The sequence below is a fragment of the Rhincodon typus genome, chromosome 9, assembly GCF_021869965.1.
Source record: "Rhincodon typus isolate 14 chromosome 9, sRhiTyp1.1, whole genome shotgun sequence".
NCBI classification, from domain to species: Eukaryota; Metazoa; Chordata; class Chondrichthyes; order Orectolobiformes; family Rhincodontidae; genus Rhincodon; species Rhincodon typus.
The window spans coordinates 7,020,081-7,045,463 of record NC_063340.1 but is presented as its reverse complement, the minus strand read 5'-3'; the positions used below and the strand labels follow the sequence as shown (position 1 = coordinate 7,045,463).

General features: G+C 41.4%; 1 protein-coding gene across 2 annotated transcripts in view; it reads left to right on the top strand.

Moving 5' to 3' along the window:
• snap25a (synaptosome associated protein 25a) overlaps nucleotides 1–25,383 on the top strand; it is a 124,266-nt gene that overhangs the window by 66,752 nt on the left and 32,131 nt on the right. For both annotated transcript variants that reach the window (XM_020514768.2, XM_020514769.2), the window contains exons 2-3: nucleotides 2,667–2,797; nucleotides 7,282–7,323. In XM_020514768.2, coding sequence (XP_020370357.1) covers nucleotides 2,726–2,797; nucleotides 7,282–7,323 — 114 coding nt within the window. In that variant the 5' untranslated portion in view covers nucleotides 2,667–2,725. The remainder of the gene's footprint in view (nucleotides 1–2,666; nucleotides 2,798–7,281; nucleotides 7,324–25,383) is intronic.

Genomic DNA, 25,383 nt, shown 5'->3' with positions numbered 1-25,383 from the left:
GCCTAGACCCTTAAGGGTCTAGGCCCGAAACGTCAGCCTTCCTGCTCCTATGATGCTGCTTGGCCTGCTGTGTTCATCCAGCTCTATTTCAAACGTTGATAGCCAGAGGAAACAAGATGTAAGATGTGTGGCAGAAGAACCACGTAAGGAAACCTTGATTTTACACAATAGAACTTGGACTTAACCAGCTCAGTGGTTAGCACTGCTGTCTCACAGCACCAGGGATCTGAGTTCGATTCCACCCTTGGGTGACTGTCTGCATGGAGTTTCCACATTCTCCCTGTGTCTTTGTGAGCTTCCATTGGGTTCTCTGGTGTCTTCCAACAGTCCAATGATGTGCAGGTTCAGTGGGTTGGTCATGCTAATTTGTCCCATTGTGTCTAGGGATGTGCAGGCTAGGTGGATTAGCCGTGGGAGATGAGCGTGGTGGGGGCATTGGGGCTGTGTGGGCTATGCTTCAGAGTGCTGGTGCAGTCTCAATGGTCCAAATAGCCTGTATGTGCACTGTAGGGATTTTGTGAATTGCTTGTCACCTATGATGGATACAAATTCAATTTAAATGAAGCTGGACAAAAGGACATTTTCTGAAGGAGAAAAGAAGTGAAATTGTGTGTGGAATATATGAAATAGGAGCAGAAGTAGGACATTTGGCCCGTCAAACCTGCAGTGCTATGCAATAAGATTGTGGCTGATATGTTTGTGTTTTGAATTCTACATCTTGAAAGCCTTTTATTCCGCTGCTAAACAAGAATCTGACTCACTCTGCATTAAAAATATTCAATGTCTTCTGAGGTAGACAGTTCCAAAATTGCACAACCCTTTGAGAGAAAAAAAAGTCTCCTCATCGCTGCCCTAAAAGAGTGACTCCAAATTTTAAAGCAGTGCCTCGCAGTTTGAGACTGACCCACAAGAGGAAAACCATTTCCACATCCAGCTTATGTCACCATACAGAGCCTTCACACTTCAATCAATTATCCCCTCACTCTCCCAAACTCGAGACAGCCCCAGTCTGTCTGACCTTTCCTCAAAAGAATACCCATTCATTCCAGGTAGCAATCTAGTAAATCTCCTCTGATCTGCATCCAATGCATTTACATCCTTCCATTAATCAGGAAGTCAAAACTATGCACAGTATTTGAGATGTGGGGTGACTAATGTCCCATATGCTTACTTTTATGTGTAATAGAGGAAGGAGTGTGGAACTAATTGGATTATCCTGCGCAGAGCTAGCATGGACAAGCCAGGCCAAATGGCCATTTTCAATGCTGTGCTATTCCATGATTCTCTAATTAATGTGATGTAACAGCAGAGGAGGATGGTATTGAAACAAACCTCAATAGTCTTGAAACAAGCCGGCAGAATTCAAATTGATAACAGATCACTGAAACACTCCACCACATTCATTTCCTGTTTGACCTTGTTAGAGCTGAGTCTATTTATTAAAATGAATATCATTTGCTCTCTGCGAATGAAGCCTCATAGTTTATGAATATCAGTCATTTGACTTAAAGTTTTAGATTCACTGCTGCCTACCTGATATTGTTTGATTTGTCCACATGGAATAGAATTAATTTTTGGATTATATAGCTACAGATACCCAGTTGACATACTGAGTATTCTTACTAAGCAGAGAATCGGAAAATGGAAATAGAGTTGGTCATTACATATGTGATGTGACAGATGAGTTGTAATATTGTGAAAGGTCGAAAATTAAAGTGCTTTCAAAACTAATAGTCTACACTGTTATTTCCAATATTTGCATTCATCCCACTTTTGCTTATTGTGATATGAATCAATGACTTCAGGGATGCATTACAGTACTTTGTTTGAACTACCTTCTCGGCACAAGGCTTTATTTGAACCCTAACCCTCGAATGGCACTCAGTTGGGTTCCATTCAATTTAAAACATTAACTGGAGTAAGCCATTCAGCCCCTTGAGCCTGTTCCACCATTCAATGAGATCATGGTTAATCTGCTCTGTGTTGAGTCATCATTGAGTATGGTCTCTTTGAATTTTGGTATCAGTCAGATACTGCCAGAGGAAGTGGTGGAGACTGATACAATTACAACACTTAAAAGGCATCTTGGTGGGTATATGAATAGGAAGGGTTTAGAGGGATATGGGCCAAATCCTGGCAAATGGGATTAGATTAATTTAAGATATCTGCTCTGCATGGATGAGTTGGACTGATGGCTCTGTTTGTGTTGTACACCTCTATGACACTGTATACTTACAGATTAATATTTTCTCCTTTAAAGTCATGCCTCGTCTTAACAGAGCAGATATTCATGAGACAAGACTGTAGTCAGCTGGTCAAAACAAGAAAGTTTCAAATGTGTGGCAGATTGTTCAGCAAAAGCAAAATGCTGCAGATGTTGGAAATCTAAAATCAAAACAGAAAGTGACAGTAATGCTCAGCAGGTCTGCCAGCTCCTGTGGAGAGAGAAACAGAGCTAATAACCTTTCATCAGGGTGGCTGTTAATCAAAGTGGTCTCACTGCAGTAGCATTGATACTGGATGTTGCACTTTTGTTAAGTTCAGTAATAAATAATCACATTTCAAGGTTATCAAATTCAGTCTTCTCTCCAATGTAAACTACAGGTAGTTTTAATGTTTAAGTTTGTGTTAATGATTTTGATTTATCCATCTTTCCTTTACTACAGACCTACCTGGTACTGTTATTTTCTGGGATTGAAGTCTCCAGTGACAGCACAAATTCATCATGGCCGATGATGCAGATATGCGCAATGAGTTGGAGAATATGCAACAGCGTGCTGACCAGGTGGCTGATGAGGTGAGTCATACTGTGCAAAAGCACTGAATTCTATATCGCCTTTTAATTCCCACTGATTTCAGAATTCATGTCACTGTGTTGGTGCACTCAGCTGCTTCAGCAATACCATTCTGTCAGACACAAGTGGTAGTGCAAGGCATTGGAGAGGTAGAGCGTGATATGATCCGTGAACATGCAGAAATTAACTCCTTGCCTGTGGATGTCAATTTCAAGAGCGGTACTCAGATAAGGAAGGGGATCAGGCCAAGAATACAACCAATGCTTACACAGTTTCAGCCCACCCTATATCTCTAGTCTGTTTCATTCTTAATGACAGATCTCTGTGTTATTCATGTCAAATCATATGTCCTTTGCATTCCCCTTTTTCCTGCTTCATCTTCAGTAACAAAACCTTCTCTCAACACTCAGATCTCTCATCCTAAATTTCTTTGCTTTGCTAATTCTCCTGCAATATTTATTCACATTTTCAAAGCTTACATCTTTCATCATACCTTCAGTTGCCATCACTTAACTTTCTCTCGGTGCGCAGCATCTTTTGAGGTGTTGCATTGTTCTACAAATAAAAAACATTTCTTTCTGGATCTAGCTGGATTTAGTTTTGCACTGTGTCAGATTTCTGACAGTCCAATTCTCCCATGTCACCTCTCTGTGTGTTGCGAAGTTGAGTGGAGTACTTGTGGATTGGAAGGCAGGAAGTTAGAATTTGGTGTTTGTAAGATGCTAGGGGGAAAATCAATGTGTGTGGTTCCTTTAAAAGATTATGTGCTTTTTCCATGTTTAGAGATTTAAAAAGCATGTCTGCGAGCAGCTTGAAAGTTTGCAAGAGCACAGACAGCACTCGAATTGAAACAGATATATCAAAAGGCCATACAGTTAGCAGGCCAAGTGGCAGTTTTATTGTCATCAAGACAATAAGTTTTGAATTTAGCTGATTTGAACCAGGCACTTAGATACTATAAAAAAATTAAATTTAGATATGATGGTTTTGACAACATAGGACCAATTGATATGTCATCAAGTATATAAACGTAGAGGGCAGTTGGACAAAGGCAGGAGAACAAACTGCCATCCGCCAGAGTTAACAGCTCTCAGGAGAGAGTTACTGGCTCTCACAGCCTTCTCGAAGTTTTAGAGAAAGCACCATCTAAATCAATGGTACCTATGGCACAACGAGTTAATATTCCTGACAGAAGAATCGACAGAGAAGGTATTCCCAACAGAATATTTGACTGAGAAGGCGCAGAACATTTCGGAAAACTCGTAACCTGGCTGTGATTTCAAGAGAGTAAATTCTATTTTTAAAGTTTTATTTTATATAAGTGGGACTTGTATTTATTGGAACAGCATACCATTAGACTCTTGTTTTATTCAGCAATAATTAGGAATTAGAAGGAGTTTATTCAGTTTGTTAATAATTTAGTGAATTTCCTCACTGTTAGAGTTAGATAAATAAATTGTTACTTGTTGATTGTAAAAGTGAGTGTCAGGGGTTTATTTTATTTAACACTAGAAGTTGTTAAAAGGCAGTTTACACCATTTTTCACACTCCTTTTTAATAGATTATAGGGCAAGGTGCTCCTCTTTGTGTGTTTCAGTTTTAGTTCTCAGAGGGGGATCAACCTCTGCTTTATAACATCTGTATCTTTATCTTTTTGCTTTTCAAATTTGCTCCTTCCATTTTCTGCATGTATTTTAATCATAGGGTTACATAATTGTGCAGCCTCACCATTAATGTCCAAGAAACACCCACAATGAACATTTTAACAAGAGTTGTGTACAATCTAAATTCTTAACTTTGTGAATATTGTACGGCTCAGGACTTTTTCAAGAAGTGAAATTTCATGCACAATATACAGTGGGGCAGCGCGGTGACTCAGTGGTTAGCACTGCTGATTCACAGCACCAGGGACCTGGGTTCAATACCACCCTTGGGCGACTATCTGTGCGGAGTTTGCATATTCTCCTCGTATGTGCACAGGTTTTGTCCGGGTCCTCTGGTTTCCTCCCACAGTCCAAAAATGTGCAGGTTAGGTGGATTGGCCATGGGAAATGTATGGTTACATGGGTAGGGTGGGGGGATGTCCTTCAGAGGGTTGATATAGACCCGATGGGACGAATGGCCTGTTTCCATACTGTAGGGATTTGTGACACTCCACTTTCAGATTATTTCAGCTGGTTATTAGCATTCTTGTCTCTGAGTTACAAGTTCCATTCCAGATCTGAATTACTGAGTGACAACTGCACTGTTGGATGGCCTGTCTTTGGCATGAAGCATTAAACTGAGGCCCCAACTGCAATCTCCCCTTGGCGTAGCAGATCCCATGGAATGATTTCAGGAGCATTATCCTCGGTGTCCTGGCCAATATATATCCTTCAATCACCACGACTAAAACAGATTAGCTGGATGTTAGCTCATTGCTACTTGTGGAAGCTTGTTGCGCACAAATTAGCAGCTGCAGTTCCTACATTTCAACAATGAATAGACTTCAAAGTGCTCTGAAATGTCAAGTGGTTGTGAGAAATGCTATATAAATACAAGCTTCCTTGCTTTGTTTCATTACTAGTCACTCTCATGTATAATTAATGCCATTATTTGAGGTTTTATACACTCACTTTCAAGATTATACAACGCATTTCAACTGTGTGTAACCTGTAAAAAGGACAAGTATATTTTTATTCAGCACAATGGTTGCACTGTATAAATATGACTTATTCAAGTTCAGTAGTTTATATGCTGATAACGACAGTGTTCAGAATCTGCACTAAATGCCGGAAGCTAAATTGTTCTAAAGATAAAAAGCTAAAGCACAGAGTACTGTTCATACTTTTAGTCTGCTAAAGCATTACAATTTACTTCCTGCCCATATCCCTCTTAACTAAAGATCTATTTGAGCTTTGTCTCTGGTTTAGTTGATCATAAAATTACATCAATTCAGAGCCGGATTCACATCAATAATGCAGGTATGTTGAGTTGGGAAGCTTCCAACAGACCATTCTCCCTTTAAAAAGCCGCTGTCTCCTGTATTTTCATTTTAGGAGGTGGTAACCGGATGGAGTTATGTCTGAGGTAGTGTGTGGAGGCACAGCTCTGGTGGTGTGAGAGTGCAGAAGCAGGCTGGTTAGAAAGCCAGCCTTTGTTCCTGGGGCTTTGACCCAGTTGTATTAACAGATACTAGACCCTTTATCCCTCAACCCTCCTATCCCCATGCACTCCTCATGCCTATTCCCCAAGTATTCATTATGTACAGAACCAATGAGCCATACACTAACAGTGGCATTTACTTTGAAATGCTCAAGACAGAAGCAGCCATTCGAACATCTTTGAATAAAACTGTATCCCTTGCAACCTTATAATTAGAAAGTGCCGTTCATAATATGAATAATAGAGGTGTAGCCTGCTTAACATCTCTTTATTTTTGCCAAAAGGAACATTTAGACATTGGAAAACTTATCAAAGAAACAATAACTTATTATAACCTCCTAAAAATGTCAACCAATCAGCGATAATACTTTCTGTCAAGCTGTTTCATAATAATTTTGATATAAGTGAAAGGCTAACAAAGCTGTTTGAGAAGGCAGTTTCTTCATTCATTGCCCTCGACAAGGTTGTGGTGAGCTTTCATCTTGGAATGAAATGCCTCTAGTACCAAATATTTAGCTACATTGTTGAGGATCTGGAATAAAATAAGGACCTAACCGAGTAGCAATGACCAATTTTCTTCTGCAAAGAACCTCAGTGAATCAGAAGGACAATTTTTACAACAATCTAATAGTTTTTTGGTAACCATGACCAACAACATTGTTTTCTTTTAAATTCAGATTTGCAAATTAAGTGAATTTAAATTCCCCCAGTTACCATGGTAGGATGTGAACTCCTGACTCCAGATTACTAGATATAGCGCTACTGTATACGTCAAGGAAATGTAACCGAATTCAATAATAACTTTCAGTTGGCACCAGAATAAATACTTGAAGGGAACGATTTGCAAGGCTGTGGAAAAGAGAATTGACAGGTTACTGTAAGCCACATGGCTACCTTCACTTCTAGGCACTTTTAATCACCCTGTTGAGTGATGTTATTACACATCTCTAGAGCAGGTGAGGCTTGAACCCAGGCCTCCTGGCTCAGAGGTATAGGTGAAGTCACTATAGTCCCACTCTCTCATAAGAGAGAGACAATTGGTGGGGAGTTTAACTTTAGAGTTGCCAAAACCCAGGCAAGAGACAAGATTGAGAAGAACTTTCACAGTGACCTCAGCTGGCACAGGAATTGGATCCATACTATTGGCATCACTTAATGTCACAAACCAGTCACCTGGCCAACTGCATTAACCAACCCCCAGAGCTAGGGCGCTACCACTGTGCCACCAGAGCTCTCCTATTCTGTTCAATTGCCATTTGGTTCAATGATTCTTGAAAATTGGTTAAGCTGTTTAATTTCTGATTTTGTTTAATTTCTTTTCTGTCTTTCTTCCTATTTACAGTCATTGGAAAGCACTCGTCGCATGCTTCAGCTGGTTGAAGAGGTAAGGACTTAGATGTTTCGATGTGGACTATGTTCTGTTGTTTTATGCTAAGTGTTTCAGTTGTAAATTTTGGTTGTTGCATGGATTAGTTTTGAAAAGAATACTTCTTTTCAACTTCCCATTTTACGCATCATTTTCCTAATGGAGCGGGCTCGAAGAACTGAATGGTATACTTTTGCTATGGTTTAGATTCTTGATCGAGGAATCTGGAATGCAGATGTCTCTTGTAAGGCTCTAACTATACTCAATCCTGAAGGAACAAAACTGATCCTGTAAATTCTATCCTTTTTCCATCCCACTTTCAGTAACACCACTATTTACAGCAATCGTTAGGGACTTAGAAGGAGAAGGTTCAGCCCCGTGAGTATGTTCAGCGATGATAAATGGATCCCAGGCCAGATGATTAAAGTATGAAGCTAGTCACAAATCCTTTCTTGATAGCTTGTTTATTTATACAATGCAATGTTACATACCATTACTTCCTGTCAACACACACGCTGTCCCCCTTTATTGTAGATATTTTTTAATCAGTCTGTTCAGAGATACTATTACACACCTCTGGGGCAGGCAGGACTTATAACTGGGCCTCTGGGCTCAGGGGTGGGAACACTATCACTGCACCATTAGAACACTCTCTTATTACAGTATTCTGGTAAATCTATTAGTGTCATAAAGTCAAACAGCACGGAAGTAGACCCTTCAGTCCAACACGTCCATGCCAACCATAATCCCAAACTAAACTAGTTCTAGCTGCATGGTGCCTGGCCCATATCCCTCCAAACATTTCCTATTCATGTACTTACTAAATGTCTTTTAAATGTTATAACTGTAATCGCAGGTACTACTTCCACTGGGTCATTGCTGCCCTATTGTCTCAATGTAGTCAGTGGAGGACTCATCTCTTAAGTTGCCAGGGCGGGCTGACCCTGTCTCACCCACAATTTCTTTGTGCAGCTGGCTCATTACAGAGACACTCTCTATTCCCACTTGTAGGCTCAGCAGCTGAGAACGGATTGGAGCGAGCAGCTCGAGGAGGCAGGCTGCTACCTACAATGGGCAGAGCATCTAGCAACAGCCTCTTATCATAATAAAATCATAGAAACATAAAAGAATAGGAGAACAAGTAGGCCATTTGGTTCTGTGAGGAAGCTGTGCCATTCAATATGATCATGGGTGATCACCCCCCAACTCAGTACCCTGTTTCACTCCATATCCCCATATCCCTTGATCCTGACATCACTGGGGTCTTGCGGACCTGCAGAAAGAATTCCTGCACATCACAAGGGAAATGAGTGGCTTCTATCAAAGAGCAGGTACGGAGGTTTTGCTAGGGAGCTGCTGAATCTCCTCATCGAAGGAGATAGCCAAGTCAAATTGACACTGAAATCAGGCAAACTCCAAAATGGGGTGCACATAATGTAAGAACATTCATTCAAATGAGCTTGTTCAAATCACTTATGATGATGTTAGTATGAAAATGAATTGATGAATAAAAATAGACTCAGCCACCTGAGGGGCTATAGTCTGCCTATGGTGATGCACAGGTATATTTTGTGTCAATCTTTAAAGAAGCGAGTGGTTCATATTTATGTTAATAAAATGCAAATTTTGAATCTTCGAATAAAAACAAAATGCTGGAGATCTGAAAGAAACAAAAGAAATGCTGCAGGTCTGGCAGCATCTATGGAGAGAAGAACAGATTTAACATTTTGAGCCTGTTATGACTATTCTTTAGAGCATGAACCATTTGAAATGTTAACTTTGTTTCTCTGTCCAAAGATGTTGCCAAATCTTGAATCTTGCACATTTTATTTAAGATGATTTTAAAGTTGGAGGCAATCTCAAATTATTTAATTAATCAGTCTAATAGTAAGCTAGCTGTTCCTATCTGAATAATCACAGAGTATATATAGTACCAGACAACTAGTCCTTTTGATTTATGCAAAGTGCACATATCCTTAGAATGGAGCTAAATAGTTGTTAGGGAAGAGTCTTACATGCCTATCATTAGCAGTGATGTAAGATGACCTTACAGGAAATAATGATCACTGCTGTCTGCAAATGTTCCTCTAAAGGAAGGCCAGCAGGCGCAAGTCAGCAATAATACAGAAACACTTCAGTTAAGTTCATCACTAGCTCTGAGGAAACTCTGAAAATAGATCTGCCAACTGCGCTTTGACATAATGTTAAAATTCTTAAAGGACAGTGCAAGTATATCTGCCATGCATTACATAAGATATGAGCCAGCTCCATGGTTAGACAATCAACTATTGATAGCATGGGACAGCCTCTTTACAGCTGAAGGATCGGAAAAGTACTGCGAATGAAGATCACTATCAAAGAGCAGGTATGGAGGTTTTGCTAGGGAGCTGCTGAATCTCCTCATCGAAGGAGATAGCCAAGTCAAATTGACACTGAAATCAGGCAAACTCCAAAATGGGGTGCACATAATGTAAGAACATTCATTCAAATGAGCTTGTTCAAATCACTTATGATGATGTTAGTATGAAAATGAATTGATGAATAAAAATAGACTCAGCCACCTGAGGGGCTATAGTCTGCCTATGGTGATGCACAGGTATATTTTGTGTCAATCTTTAAAGAAGCGAGTGGTTCATATTTATGTTAATAAAATCTTCACAAAACTATTGTAAATGTGAAAGCCTGCCCAAATTGCAAATGTTCACCTGCATGGTCATGTAAGACCATAAGAAATAGGGACAGGAGTAGGCTGTTTGACCCATCAAAACTGCTCCACCATTCAATGGGGTCATGGCTGATTTGACACTCTTCATGTCTGCTTTCTTGTGCTTTCCCCATAACCATGACGTGTTTCACTAACATGGGTGGAACAGAACTTCCTGTAGTTCATAGAAACCCTACCTTGTGGAAGCAGGCCATTCAGCCCATCAAGTCTACACCAACCCTCTGAAGAACATCCTTTGCAGACCCACCCTATCCCTCTAATCCTGCATTTCCCATGGTTAATACACCTCACCTGCACATCTCTGGACACTATGGTCTATTCAGCATGGCCAATCCACCCTAAACTGCACATCTTTGAACTGTAGGAAGAAACCAGAGCACCCAGAGGGTACCCATGCAGATATGGGGAGAATGCGCAAACTCCCCACAGTCGCCCGAGGGTGGAATCCAACCCAGGTCCCAGGCCCTGTGACGCAGCAGTGAGCCACCATGCCGCCCATAGACCCATAACTCCACCGAGGCTGGTATCCCATCACCTAAGTCACCCTTTATTTGCACATGGAGTGTCCTTGACACTGACCCAGCTCTCTCAGAGTGAACAGAACCTCAGACACTCCTGTTTGTATGTGTCAGCCAGGGCTCCTTGATTGGACCAAGTTAACAGCCCCAATCAGGGAACTCCTACTCTATGAGGTCCACCTGGCTGACTTTGTTACAATCACCACAGGCATGGCACTGCATGTAGGTGCTGACGGCCAACTCAGTTCATTCCTGGCTGATTCCTGAATGAAAGGGTTGCTTGATGTATAGAAGTTGAGTAACTTGTGCCTATACTGTTTGGGGTTTAGAAGAATGGGAGGTGATCTCATTGAATGTAGAAGATCCTGAAAGTACTCAACAGGGTCAGTGCTCAAATCTAGAGCTGGGGGGGTGGGGGTTTCAGAATATGGGCCTCTCATTTAAGATGGAGATTAGGAAGAATTTCTTCTTCCCAAGGGCCGTTAGTCTGGAATTCTCTACCTCAGAGAATGGAGGTTAGGTTGTTGATTATGTTCACGGCTGAGTTAGACCGATTTTTGATTGCCAAGACATTCCAGGGTTATTGGGGATAGGTGACCATGGATGTATTGAATGGCAGCGCAGGCTCGAGGGGCTGAATGGCCTACTCCAGCTCATATCTTTCACGTTCTCATGTTCGTTTCTCCCAGCTTTCAAAAACTATCTTTCCAAAGATTCAGCACCATGCTTTCCTTATAAAACACACCAGAACATTTCTTTAATGGGACAAAGGCATTGCTGGCAGGGCCAATATTTGTTGCCCATTTGTTATAGATCTTCAGAAGGTGGTGGTGAGCTGTCTTCTTGAACTGCTGCACTCCATGTACCGGAAGGTGGACCTGTAATTGATAGATTATGCCAGTGGAACACCTATCTACAACCCACCCTCTACAACTTACAGGTGATGGGGAAAGTTGCATGTGTCCTCCTGCCTATAGCCTGGTGGAGGTCCTTGAGTGGGCAATTAATACTCATTTAGAGGCCTCACCCATGTCTCTCCAATATAATAGACAGCAGGAGAGTTCTTGTAGTGCCCCTGAGCCAGGAGGCCAAACTCAAGTCCCACCTGCTCCAGAGGTGTGCTGTAACATCTCTGAACAGGGTCATCAGAAAATATCTGCGAGGGGTCACCATCTAAAGATAGGGGATAAACCATTTGGGACTGAGATGAGGAGAAATTTCTTCATTCAGAGAGTGGTAGCCCTATGGAATTCGCCATCACAGCGGGTGACTGAGGTTAAAACATTGTATGGTTTCAAGAAGGTATTGGATATAGCACTTGGGGCTAAAGGGATTAAAGGATGGGAGAAAAGGCAGGAACAGTCTATTGAGTTGGATGATCAGTCATGATCATAATGAAAGTCAGAACTGCTCAAAGGGCCGAATGGCTAACTTCTGTTTTTTTATTTTCTATGTTTCTACATTTTTCTACCTGAAATTGTAATATGACTTGCTGAGTGTTTCCATCATTTTCGTCTTTCTGTAAACTACTTGCAGAAATTTCTATTTATTCCAAAAGAAGTAATACATGATCTGACTGCTGAGATTCTGAAGTGATGAAGTATTTTGCTCTCATTCACACTTTGTTGTTTTTGTTTTGTTTTTTTATTATGTTAGAATTCATTGCCCTTCCCTCAATACCCAGATAATGGAACAAGCTTGCTCTCTCCAAGAGAAGGTCCTTTTTCCAGTTTCTGAAAATCGCAGCTATTACATTCAATGTTACTGTAAAATCCCCCTGTGTTTAATGTGGAAAACATGCAGATTTCTGTGTCCCTGCAGCTTGATATACAAAGAGACATTAACAAAAATGGAGGCAAATCCTTTCCAATCTGATTGAACCACCTACCTCTTGATTAGATGTAACCACAGGAATGACATTAAAAATCCCTGTGAGGGAATTGAGCAGCCAGATTAAATTCTGCAAGGACTAAATAAAAAGAAAATGTACTGGCAGTGAAGGCAATCTTCTGTTTGGGATAATGCAGGCTTTGTTTCCATTCAAATTCTTCCTGCTGTCCTAATACTACAGATGGTATTGGGGTAAGGAGGGTGAAGCTTGCAATTTGCCATACGCACAAAGACCTTAACTTCATTACAGCCTTCATGACCCTGCCATTGAGGTGAAAGGTGATTCCTTAACAGTCCAATTACTTGGATAGGAGGACAATTCATTATCCAATTAATGAGAACAGGAGGCCTCTTGTATTGGTCTGTAGCCTCAGCAACAGCCCCTGTGAAAAGTAGATGCTGCTGAGGCAGGCAGGAGAGCTTGAGGAGGTGATTTGGAGAAAGTAAAATTTGTTTTTATTCAGTCGTGGTATGTGAGTGTCGCTGGCTAGGCCAGCATTTATTGCCCGTCCCTAGTTACCCTTGACAAGTTCGTGGTGGCTGCCTTCTTAAACCGTCGCAGCCCATGTGCTGTAGGTTGACCAACAATGCCCTCAGGGAAGGAGTTTCAGGATTTTGATCCAGTGACACTGAAGGAACGGTGAAATATTTCCAAGCCAGGATGGTGAGTGGCTTGGAGGGGAATTTGCAGGGGGTGGTGTTCCCATATATCTATTGCCCTTGTCCTCCTGGATGGAACTGGTCATGGGTTTAAAAGGTGTCTATGGATCTTTGGTGAATTTCTGCACTGTATCTTGTAGATAGTACACACTGCCGCTACTGAGTGTCAGCGGAGGAGGGAGAGGATGCTTGTGGTTGTAGTGCCAATCAAGCGGAGCTGCTTTGTCCTGGATGGCGTTGAGCTTCTTGAGTGTTGTTGAGGCTGCACTCATCCAGGCAAGTGGGGAGTATTCTATCACACTCCTGACTTGTGCCTTGGAGATGGTAGACAGGCTTTGGGGAGTCAGGAGGTGAGTTACTAGCCAGAGTCAAGGAGCCACGGGTGGGAAAAGGAATCCTTCTGGGGGTTAGGGAGGGGCAGACAATTTGTTGACACTGTAGGGTAGGTATTGTATTTCCTGCATCCTCTTGAGGGGATGAAGCCTCCATTAACAAGTGAATCCCATTCTGCTCTGTTGAAACTGGTGGCTTCCCCAAACAATGTGAGAATCCAGTGGTAAAATTCTGCCCAGGCAAACAGAACTGGAGCTTGAATGAACGATGCCTTGGGATTCCCAGAAAATTGAGAATCTACCAGAATTGATTAACTCCTCACTGCTTCTCAATGTCTGTCCCATCTCTAGGGGTGGCATGGTGGCTCAGTAGCTCAGTAGTTAGCACTGCTGCCTCACAGCACCAGGGATCCAGGTTCAATTCCACCCTCAGGTGACTGTCTGTATGGAGTTTGCACATTCTCCCTGTGTCTGCATGGGTTTCCTCCGGGTGCTCTGGTTTCCTCCCACAGTCCAAAGATGTGCAGGTTATGTGGATTGGTTATGCTAAACTGCCAACAATGTCCAGGAATGAGCAGGATAAGTGGATTAGCCATGGGAAATATATGGTTACAGGGTAGGGTAGGAGGGTGAGTCTGGGTGGGATGCTCTTTGGAGGGTTGATGTGGACTCAATTGGTTGAATGGCCTGCTTCCACACTGTAGGGATTCTGTGATTCTAGTTTTTTTTAAAATGGGATTTAAGTGTCATTGGCAAGGCCAGCATTTAGTGCCAATCCCTAATTGCCCTTTAGAAGATGGTGATGTGCTGTCTTCTTGAACTGCTTTGACTTATGTGGCAGGTTCCAGCATAGTGTGTACCTTTTAGGATCTTTTAAGAGATACTTTTTGATTTTTAGAAGCTATTTTTTTAGTCTTCCAGACCCACTTTATGCTTACTGACCCCTTTATTAGTTAACGCAGTTGCATATAAAATTATGTTCTATGTTTGTATTGGATTCACACAGAAGCAGAATTACAATAGTTCATGAATATCTTCAATAGTTATCAATTTCATTAAACTTAAAGCCAGAACGTACAAAGAAAGCATTAAATTTCTGGATGACACAGTAATTAAATTGGCACAAGATGCCATGTTGAAGTTAACAATAATTTTTTTTTTAGAAAATAACTGACACACTTCTACACACAAAAAGCCATCACCCTAAACATGCCTTCCACAGCCTGGTGTGGTCACAGCTGACGCACTTCCATTGCATATGGGTTTACTATCAGCATTGAGACAACTGTCTGTCATTGAAGAAGCAACTTCTCACCATTTCCTTCCATGCTATTCTTGAGCGTGACTTTTCCACGAGTACTCGGCCTCGTGAGTGAAGTTTCCTGAATGAAGAGGGGATTTCAGAGACAGATTTGCCTGCTGACCCCATGTATTATGACAGTTATCTGGCATCCTTAGTAATTTTATTCAGGGCTATTTCAGAGGACAATTTAAGCACATCACTGTGGGTCTGGAGTCATGTCTGTCCAGACAGATTAAGACCAGCAGATTTCTTTTCCTGAAGGACATTAGTGAATAAGATGGTAATTTTAAACAATGATCAATAACAGTTGTCACAGTCCCCATTACTGAAACTGGCTTGCACTTCAGATATGCAAATTGATTACAAAGTACACCAGCAAACATGTTGAACCCATGCCCCAGGGCATTAGTCTGGGTCTCTTGGCTACTCGTGATGTTACCACCGTGTCACCTTCTCCCCCAGTTTTTTTTTTAAATGTACAACAGGCAAGAGACTTAAAGACATTTTAAAAACTCAATGAGCTTTGATTTCTGCTATGACTTTTCTCTGGGATCGCTCTGGGCAATATCCTGGCAATCAGCCCTTAATTTCTGGAGACTCCAGGACAATGCTATAGGGTTGAGAACCAAAGTACAGGTCTACGCAGTGCTCTATCTTGTGGTGGGGGGGGGGGGGGGGGGGGGGGGGGCGGTGGGAGAGGTGTCAGTTAGTTCAGTTGGCTGGATGGCTGGTTTGTATTGCAAATCGATGCCAGCAGTATAGGTTTAATTCCTGCACCATCTAAGATTCACATGAAGGACTCTTCCTTCTCAACCTCTCCCCTTGCTTGAAGTGTGGTGACCCTCAGGTTAAACCACCGCCAGTGCACCCCCATTCTCTGTGTCATGTAAGAGCAGCCCTGTGGTCCAGTACAACGATAGTATCTTTATCATTGCTAGGACAATTAGGTTTCAGCAAGGCAATGGAAGCTGACTTATGCTTGGGTGAAGATTATTTGCTGCTAATGGGTTCAGATTGTCACCCTTGATTGTCTTTGAACTGAAAGTTGATATAAAAATGATAGTGTACATGAGGAAGAGGTGGCATGTTATTAATGTGATCACACCCTGACATTAAAATGTCTTATTTAGAAAGTCGGGTGTTCAATTCTGTGACTCCAAACTCATCAGACGTTGACACTCCAAGTGACTGTCAGCCAGACGAGCAACAGCCCTCATTGATTTGGAGCCATCCTTTTCAGATACATCCTGCCCTCTCTCACATCTCTTTGTCTCTGGTTTAATTTACCATTGTCAAAGGGCAATCAGTTGTTGAAATAGAACTGTTCCTCGACCTGATGTTAGTAAAGAAACCATTGCCTATTTTCCTATTGTGTTCAAGACAGTAAATAAGCTATGTGTTAGCGCTGTCAAATATTTTGTAGCTAAAATTAAAAACCTCATGTACTGAGAAGAGTTTCCTGAACAGATTGTCCGGGTGTGGCAAGTGTCAGAATATCAGCTCACTCTAAGTGCATGCTTGCAAAGAAACCAGCCTGATTTTCCTTCAAGCAATTTAACTAGAGGGAAGCAATGGAAAATTATCTTTTTTTTAGGGCTGTTTTATCCATAATTTGAGTCACAATCATTGGTTACTTATTTGCATAGTTACTGACAGTAGTTACATGCCTGTGTTCCATATCTGGCAGGCCCCAAAGCTCAAAAATTTCAGAAACTGTAACCCCAGCACTTATGACAACAATTTAAATTTAACTAACACCTTTAAGTTCATGACACATCCCCAGATGCTTCACAGGTATATTGTGAAGCAAATCATGACACTGAGCCATATTAGGTCAGATGGCCGAGAGCTGAATGAAAGGGGAGGGTTTTAAGGAGTGCTTTAAAAGAGGAAAGAGGGGTCGAGAAGTAGAGATGATAGAGAGGGAATCCTAGAGTTTGGGGCAGAGGCAACTGAAGGCACGGGGGCCAATGGCAGAGTTTATTTTCTGATTTGGAATGCTCAATAGGGCAGAGTTTAATCAGTGCGGAGATCACGAAGGTTCCTGGACCTTACAAGGAGAAAGGGAGAGCTGAGGCAGTGGAGGAATTAGAAAACAAAGGGGGAAGAACTCAGGCTGGGAGCAGTCTCAATTCTGCTGCCATTTGTGAATACATGTTAAACAGTTCTCTCAGGTCCAACATCTCCATTTAGGAGATTGTGAGCTTCTTCTTACTTGGTGTCACAAGCCACAAGATTAACATAGAAGCATGGAAAATTGGAAGAGGAGTAGGCCATTCAAGCCTACTCCACCATAGATAGTCCAAATCAGTATCCTGTTCCTGCTTTCTCCCCTGTAACCTTTGATCCTTAGGATCTATATCAAACGCATTCTTGAAAACATTCAATGTTTTAGCCTCACCACTTTCTGTGCCAGAGAATTCTGCAGGCTCACCATTCTCTAGGCAAAGAAATTTCTCCTCATCTTAATCCTAAATTGTCCTGGACACCCCAGTCAGGGAACATCCTTCCTGCATTTATCCTGTCTAATCTTCTTAGAATTTTACATGTTTCAATGAGATCCACAATGAATATAGTCCTAACTGGATCCAGTCTCTCTTCACACATCAGCACTGCCAAGAATTAATCTTGTAAAAGTTTGTTGCACTCCCTCAATAGCCAGAACATCCTTCCTCAGATAAGGAGACCAAAACTGCATGCAGTACTCTGGGCCTGGTCTCTCCTAGGCTCTGTACAATTGCACCTAGTCATCCCTGCTCCTGTACTCGAATCCTCTTGCTATGAAGGCCAATATACCGTTTGCTTTCTTCGTCGTTTGCTGCAACTGCATATGTACTTTCAGCTCTGATACATCCAGCTCTCATTGCACCTCTCACTTTCCCAATCTATCACCATTCAGACAATAATTTACCTTCCTACTTTTGCCACCAAAGTGGATAACCTCTCATTTATCCACATTATGCTTCATCTGCCATGTATTTGCCCACTCGGTCAACTTAGCCAAATCATACTGAAGCATCTCTGCATCCTCCTTGTAGTTCATCCTCCCACCCAGCTCTGTGTCATCTGTAAACTTTAGATTTACTTCCCTTATCGAAAATCATGAATATGCATTGTAAATATGGGACCTTCTAAGCTGGAGGATGCAGGAATTTCAAGTCTAAGGGAGCTATTTCTTAAGCATGCAGCCTGAGAGCAAAATATTTCAAATAGATAATGACAGAAAGTGCAACATAAAATAAACATTTCTCCGCACACATGTTCCACTCTTAGGTACCTCAATACAATTTAAATAGTCTTGATGGTTGATTCAGTATCTTTTTCAAAGTTGAGGGATAGGCAATGACTATTTGTTCACCAGCATGTTCCTTTAAAGGAATTGACAAAGAGCCATACAATTACTTGGAGGGTGTGAACCGCCTCCACAGATTCTCAGGAGCCTCATCTGTTTGTATGCTAACAGGCCAGCTGTCACTTGGAAAATCAACATTCCTGTCACTTATTGATGATTTTACATCATACCAGCATTTCAGTTGGTTACAGCAATGCTACGAAAGGGACCAATGTCACCATCTCTGTGTGAGGCGCTCAAAGTCACAAGGTGGGCCAGATTGAGGGATGGTGAGGCAAATGGATTTGTCTGTGGGGAAGAAGAGTCATCTAGACTCGAAATGTAAGCTTGCTCTATCTCCATGGATGCTGCCTGACCTGCTGTGATCTCCAACATTTGTTGTTTCCATCACTAAAAGTGATCTTGACAGGCCTTGCTTCCTGGGCCCCATTTAAATTTGCTATGGGCAAATGCAAGGCTAAATACAGGAAGTACCTGTACCCTCCAGGTGGATTAGAACCTGTCAAGGGAGCTGTTGAAAGGGACCTGGTCATGTAAATTGACTCCTAGCTCATCATGTTTAATCAGCTTGTGGTGATAATAAAGATAGCCAATTGAATACAGGGTTATATTTGTAAGCCAGTTGGATTCAAATGAAAGAACGATGAGGAGTGAATTGTTAAGCTATTGTTTCAGGTTTGCTTTCTGTATCCTATTAAGTGTTTTATATACCTTGTATAGGGTGCCCTTTGCATTGTTCCCTTTTGAAGACATGTCCGAGAGGGCACCTTATTAGACAAAAGCCTGAATAGGAAGTAGGAAGGAAATCTGAACCAATAATTGGAGCTGTACCAGGCTGTTTGACGAGACGTTATAGGTTCAGAGATCTGAAGGTATCATTTAGGACAGATATCATGTGGTACAGAGAGTGAGAATGTTGAATAGCTACAATAGGTTTCCATAGGGAGAAAGGATGACTCTAGGGCAGTGCCTTCATTTACAGAAAGCAGCTGGAGGGAGACATGGGTGCAAGTAGCCATGATGAGAGGTGCTAGCTCTTTGAGCTGTCTTCATCTTAGGTATGCCTTGTGATCTTTTAAAGGATGTGAATGGTTTCAACGAGAATGTGTGAAATATTTTGAGGCAGTTGCATGTGTGATATTTTTTAAGTCTTTACAGAATGGGATAAATATATTTCCCCAAAATGAGTTAATGATGTGACCTTTGCCTTATTCCCCAGACTGGAAAATGTGTTCTTAAATGTCTACGGGACACACGAACTGAATAGTTTACACCCGTGACTCCTTAATGAAATGAGGAATGATCTTTTTGAAAGGTACCAAGTAATGTTTTTAGACGCCATAAATAAACAAAATAAAAAAATGAACAAAATAAATTTGTCACAGAAAGCAGCTGGGGCCAAAACATTGAATGTTTTTCAGAAGGAATTAAATATAGTTCTTGGGTCTAAAGGGATCAAAGATCATGGGGAGAAAGCAGGAACAGGGTACTGCATAGGGTTACCAGTCATGATCACATTTAATGGCAGAGCAGGCTTGAAGGGCCGAATGGCCTACTCCTGTTCCTATTTTCTATGTTAGAGGAATACTAAACACTGCAGGTTACCAAGTTACCTAAAATATTCTAAGATGAAGCGAGACTGTTTTAAAAATCATTCTCAGGATGTGGGTGATGCTGGCTAGATAGAAGTTTATTCATTACCACTCTGGAAATTTTAAAAAATTTAAAGACGCAGAAGCAGAAGTAAGCCTTTCAACCTGTCAAGTTTGTTCCATCATTCAATGAGATTGTGGCTGATCTGATAATCCTCAACTCCACTTTTCTGCCTTTTCCCTATAACCCTTAATTCCCTTGCTGATTACAAATCTGTCTGTATCAGTTTTGAATGACCTTAATGATTCAGCTTCAGCAGACCTCTGGGGTAAAGAATTCCATAGCTTCACTACCCTTTGAGAGAAGAAATTCCTCCTCATTTCCATCTTAAACTTGCAACCTTTTATTCTGAGATTACAACCAACTGGTTCTAGATTCTCCCATAAGGAGAAACAACATTTCCACATCCACCTCTGAGAATCTTGTGTGGTTCAATAAGGTCACCTCTCGTTCTGGACTTTCTTTAAGAAACCATGTGGTCAATGTGCTCCAACAGTGCTGTTAGGTAGGGTTTTCTAAGAGGTTAATCCAGCAAGATGAAGGCCAAGTTAGGCTAATGTGTAGCTGAGAGGGGAATATGGAAGTGATAGCTTTGCAGTGAACCTTCCACTATTGTCATTCTTGCTGGCGGGGTCTCAAGTTCAAGAGTTGCTGTCGAAGGTAAAAATGCATTTTACTTAATTGCCATTGAACACTTCACCAGCAATAGAAGGTGGACTTACCATAGGCTCAGAAATCCTCATGGTTGAGTAACTGAGTCATGTCAGGTCTCATAGAATCCCTACAGTGTGGAAACAGGCTCTTTGGCCCAACAAGTCTACACCAACCCTTCGAGCATCCTGCCCAGACCCATCCCCCTATAAACAACTGAATCTGCACATCCCTGAACACTACAGGCAATTTAGCATGGCCAATCCACCTAACCTGCATGTCTTTGGACTGTGGGAGGAAACCGGAGCACCCGGAGGAAACCCACGCAGACACGGGGAGAATGTGCAAACTCCACACAGACAGTCACCCGAGGGTGGAATTGAACCCAGATCCCTGGCGCTGAGAGGCAGCAGTGCTGGCCACTGAGCCGCCATGCCACCCCAATGGAAGGCCTAAAAAACACAGAAAGTGAAATAACTCCACAGAGGCTGGTATACTGTCACCAAGTCACCTCTATTTACATGTAGAAAGCCCTTGACATTGATCCAGCTTCCTCAGAGCTAGCTTTCAGAGTGAGCAAAACCCCTGACATTCTTGTTTATATCTGTCAGCCAGGGCTCCCTGATTGGACCAGGTTAACAGCCCCAATCAGGGAACTTAGATTCTATGAGGTCTACCTGGCTGACCTCATTACCATCAATACAGAAAATGTTTTTTGGAAACCATTATCAGTGCCACTGTCTTTAGCTCTGGGCACCCTCATAGCCTCTTCCACTCGCTCCACCACCCCTCTGTTAACAGTATAAAAACTCCCAATCTCTATCTCCTTTCAGTGTGAACAAATGTCATACTAGACTCAAAACGTTATCTCTGTTTCTCTCTCACAAATGCTGTCAGACTTGCTGCGTTTCTCCAGCACTTTCAGTGTTAATTTCAGATTTCCACCATCTGCAGTCTTTTGCTTTTATTTGAGTCTTTATATAGGGCCTGATCTATATAATTTATCTAAATAAACCTTCTAAGTGGTAGGGATTTCACAACTGGCAGGTCTCTGGAGCAAACACAAACAAAAACTGGAGAAACTCAGCAGGCCTGTGCAGAGAAAATGAAGTTAAATTTTGAACCCATTGGCTCTTCTTCAGTTCTGAAGAAGTTTCATTCTAGACTCAAAACGTTAACTCTGTTTCTCTCTCTCTACGGATGCTGTCAGACCTGCTGAGTTTCTCCAGCAATTTCTGTTTTTGTTTCAGATCTCCAACATCCGTAGCTCTTTCTTTTATTATGACAGATCCCTGGGTTAGCAATAGGCAAATCAGATACGGCCTAGGTTACTTACCACCATCCGGTGGCCCCAGCTAGAGGTGGGCGTGTTGTGTGATTGAGTGCAAAGAGATTATCAGACTGTGATATCCTTCATGGTTCAATAGACTGCCAACATTCACTAGGCTTTCACATGAACAACACCACCTTTGGGCAAGATGTTGGCACATGTTCAAAGTGTTACCATAGAAGGAGGCTATGCTTTCAGCAGAGGCCAAGAGGAAAGAGATTGAAAAGGCAGAAAATAATTAGCAAGTACAAAAGATGACAATCAATGGGAACTCTCTAGGTGGATTCGTCAGAGCTGTTCAAGACTTTATTTTGCTGTTCATGAAAATTATATAGGAGGTGCTTGCTTTGCAATAATATAAGATTAGCTGGGACGCTGAGCTAAGTGATCTGAAGGTGGGATTGAGCTAAATCAATTGAATTGAAAAGAATTTTGAACAATTAAGAAAATGTGATATGTTGTGGTTGATGGATCTTGGTATGTACGTGAATGTAAAAGTATTGTGACAATACTGTGGCTTTAAGAGGTAGATATTTTCCTTTTCTTTATGAAGAAAGGTTGAGACAGAGATGCCAAAGCCAATAAATAGCTTGTAAAGCCTTGGATTTTTTTAAAGTTGGAACAATAGGAGCAGCCTGAATGGGTGGGGTCAAGCTCCCACAGAACCAGGATTTTTTTTTTTAGTTTTAGCCTTCGGTAGTAGTTGCTGGGGCCTTGAAGCTGGATGTGAAACTTTTATTCCTTTCTCTGTTGTAGCTAAAAGCTGCGGTTCTCTTTTTGCTACTAGAATTGCATGTGAGACCATCTATTTTACTGAATTTGCTTTCGTCAAGGGTGTGTTTACGGGATGTTACTATATTGGAACTGATAATTAGTAGTAGATAATATATATATGTTATTTTCTTAAGATTTCAATAGAGTTACAGTTAAGCCATTTTTAAAATTTTTATTTTGTCTGTATTTTAACTGCACTACAAATTAAGTATTTCAGAGATAGTAGGAACTGAAGATGCTGGAGAATCTGAGATAACAAGGTGTAGAGCTGGATGAACACAACAGGCCTTCAGAAAAGAAGGGTCTCGGCCCGAAACGTCAGCCTTCCTGCTCCTCTGATGCTGCTTGGCCTGCTGTGTTCATCCAGCTCTACACCTTGTTATTACAAATAAAGTATGTTTTGTTTCAAGCCTGGTAGTTCGACCAATTGAATTGCATCCAGAACACAATGCCTAACACTTTTAAAAGAAGAAAAAGTTAGGGTCTAGACTATCTTTTTAATATATTTTGAGGGGTTTTGGTCTAGTCCACAACAGTATGTGCATTAAAATGATGTGATTTATGTAGCATTAAAAGAGATATTTGACAAAGGGAATAAAGGAAAAGAGTTAGGTGAAATTTACCATTGACTTGTTGAAGAAGTGAATGGGTTGCTTTTATGCATGAAACTAAGCACATACCAGTGTTCACCTCATCTGTGACAGTACACTTTTAGCCTTTTCTACAATGTTGGCATTTAGTAAGCAGTAATCACGCATTCATGTGAGTTCAGAGGACGCCAGAACTATTCCAGCACTCAGGGCTTTAAGTCCTAATAATGAAAATAGAGAATCAAACCTGTTTTCAAAGCGGAAAATCATATTGAGAAAGGACTTTGGGACTTTCTAATTTAGGATGGTTATTTTGGTGAAACAGTGTGAACAGATAAAAAAAGGTGCTAATACGACATAGCTGCTTGAAATTCTGATTTTAGCATGCAATTTTTATCCTAATTGCTGATTACCAAAGTTGAACTCAGCAGGAGGCACCAATATAGACACTTGCAGATTTAAGATACATTCATATTCACCTGTTTAGCAATCTTATGACACATCTATGGAGCAGATGGGACTTTAACCCAGGACCTCCTGACTCAGAGGTAGGGAGGTGGAGTTGATATCACAATGCAATCAGAGATGATCTTGTCAAACGGTGGAGCAGGCTTGAAGGGCCAAATGACCTACTCCTGCATTTAAGTCCAATCCCCTTACATTAGAGTTAGCCACCAAAATAAGATGCAGCCTCATTCATGTATATGAGGGAACAGCTAAAAAGGCCTTAACGATGCTCCCGGTGACCATTCCAAATGCAGTCTTCAACTCTCTTATTATGATACCAGTTTTCATGAACCACAAGCTAAACTGCCTTTTCAGCGTAAGACCCACCTTGGCTATCTTGGAGGCCCTTTAATGACTAAGGCAACTGAGCAAAATTGCCCACTAAGTTTTTAAATGATAGTCTTAAAATGTGCCATTTGATTCTGTGCTGTCCAAAGATGTGCAGATTAGGTTGATTGACCGCACTAAATTGACTGCAGTGTCCAGGGATATGCAGGCCATGTGGATTAGCCATGGGGAATTGGAGGGTCTGTGTGGGCTCGATGGGCCAAATGGCCTGCTTCCACACTGTAGGGATTCTGTGATTGTATGATTTCAATCTGTTTAGCTGTATTTTATTATGATGTTTTCTAGCAGTAAACGTCAATGCTCCCAAATTGTATTTCGATGAAACATATTAAGTGATGGAAAATATTGCTCACTGCTCCATCAAGTTTGTCATCTGTGCCGAAAAGATGAGATGTATTAATAACATTTAGGTCTTCAATAGTAAATTGCCATTAAGAAAAAGCACTGTTCTAAATCCTGCAGGGTTCCTGTAGATTAAATACACAGGAGCAAGTGACATTAGAAGGGCCAGTAAACAGTAGCATTCCTTTTCACTCCCAGCATAGCTTTAACACTTCAACAGAAACTGAATTTTATAAATGTGCGTGCAGGTCTGATTTTGTTAATATTTGGATAGGCGTGCTTGTTTACTCCCTTGAGCAATCCCAAGGGAGAGGTATCAATGTCTCTAGAGACATTCACAAGGGAATAGTTGGCACTTTGAATCATCTGATGTGGAAGTGAAGATAAAATAATATTTTCATGGGAGTGCAGAAATTCAGTGTATTCACAAAAAGCATTTAAGAGAATATTAGAGTCAGGAAGGCATCAATGCAAACTACCATTGAAGTAAATTTGATCAGTTTTGAAGTGAAGTAAATAATTGCTCAAAACATTGCAGGATGTGGTGACAGGAGCTGAACAGATATTGGAGGAGACTACTGGTGTAGACTTAGTGAAATGAACAGTTCAATTCTGTGCCTTAATGTTCTGTCATATAAATTAGACCTTTAAACACTGCTGCAATCTGCTTCTAGCCAAGTACCCCACTACAGCTCATCCACCAGGAGGGATGGGAGATTATCTGAGGTCTGTATTGAGCAGGGTGTTGGAGCAGGTGAGGGCTTGGATGTAGTGTGGGCAGGGTACCTTCTAACTTTCCTGCATTGGGCCAGAGTTTTCCTTGTGGACCTACGTGGAGTCGATTTAAGCAAAAACTGAAATTTTCCTGGGCCTTCCTTGTGATTATTTAAGTCAGTGGTCATTTTAAAGTGTGCATGGGTCAGACTCTACCCTTGGATATCTGAATTTCACATTCAGGATCCAGTCTGCCCTCTCCCACAATTCTGCATTTAAAGAGCCAAATACCGATTACAAATGGGCACCACTGTCAGTCAATAATTGTTTGAGTTAGAGGCATAAAGACATACAGCATGGAGACAGACCCTTCTGTCCAACTTGACCAT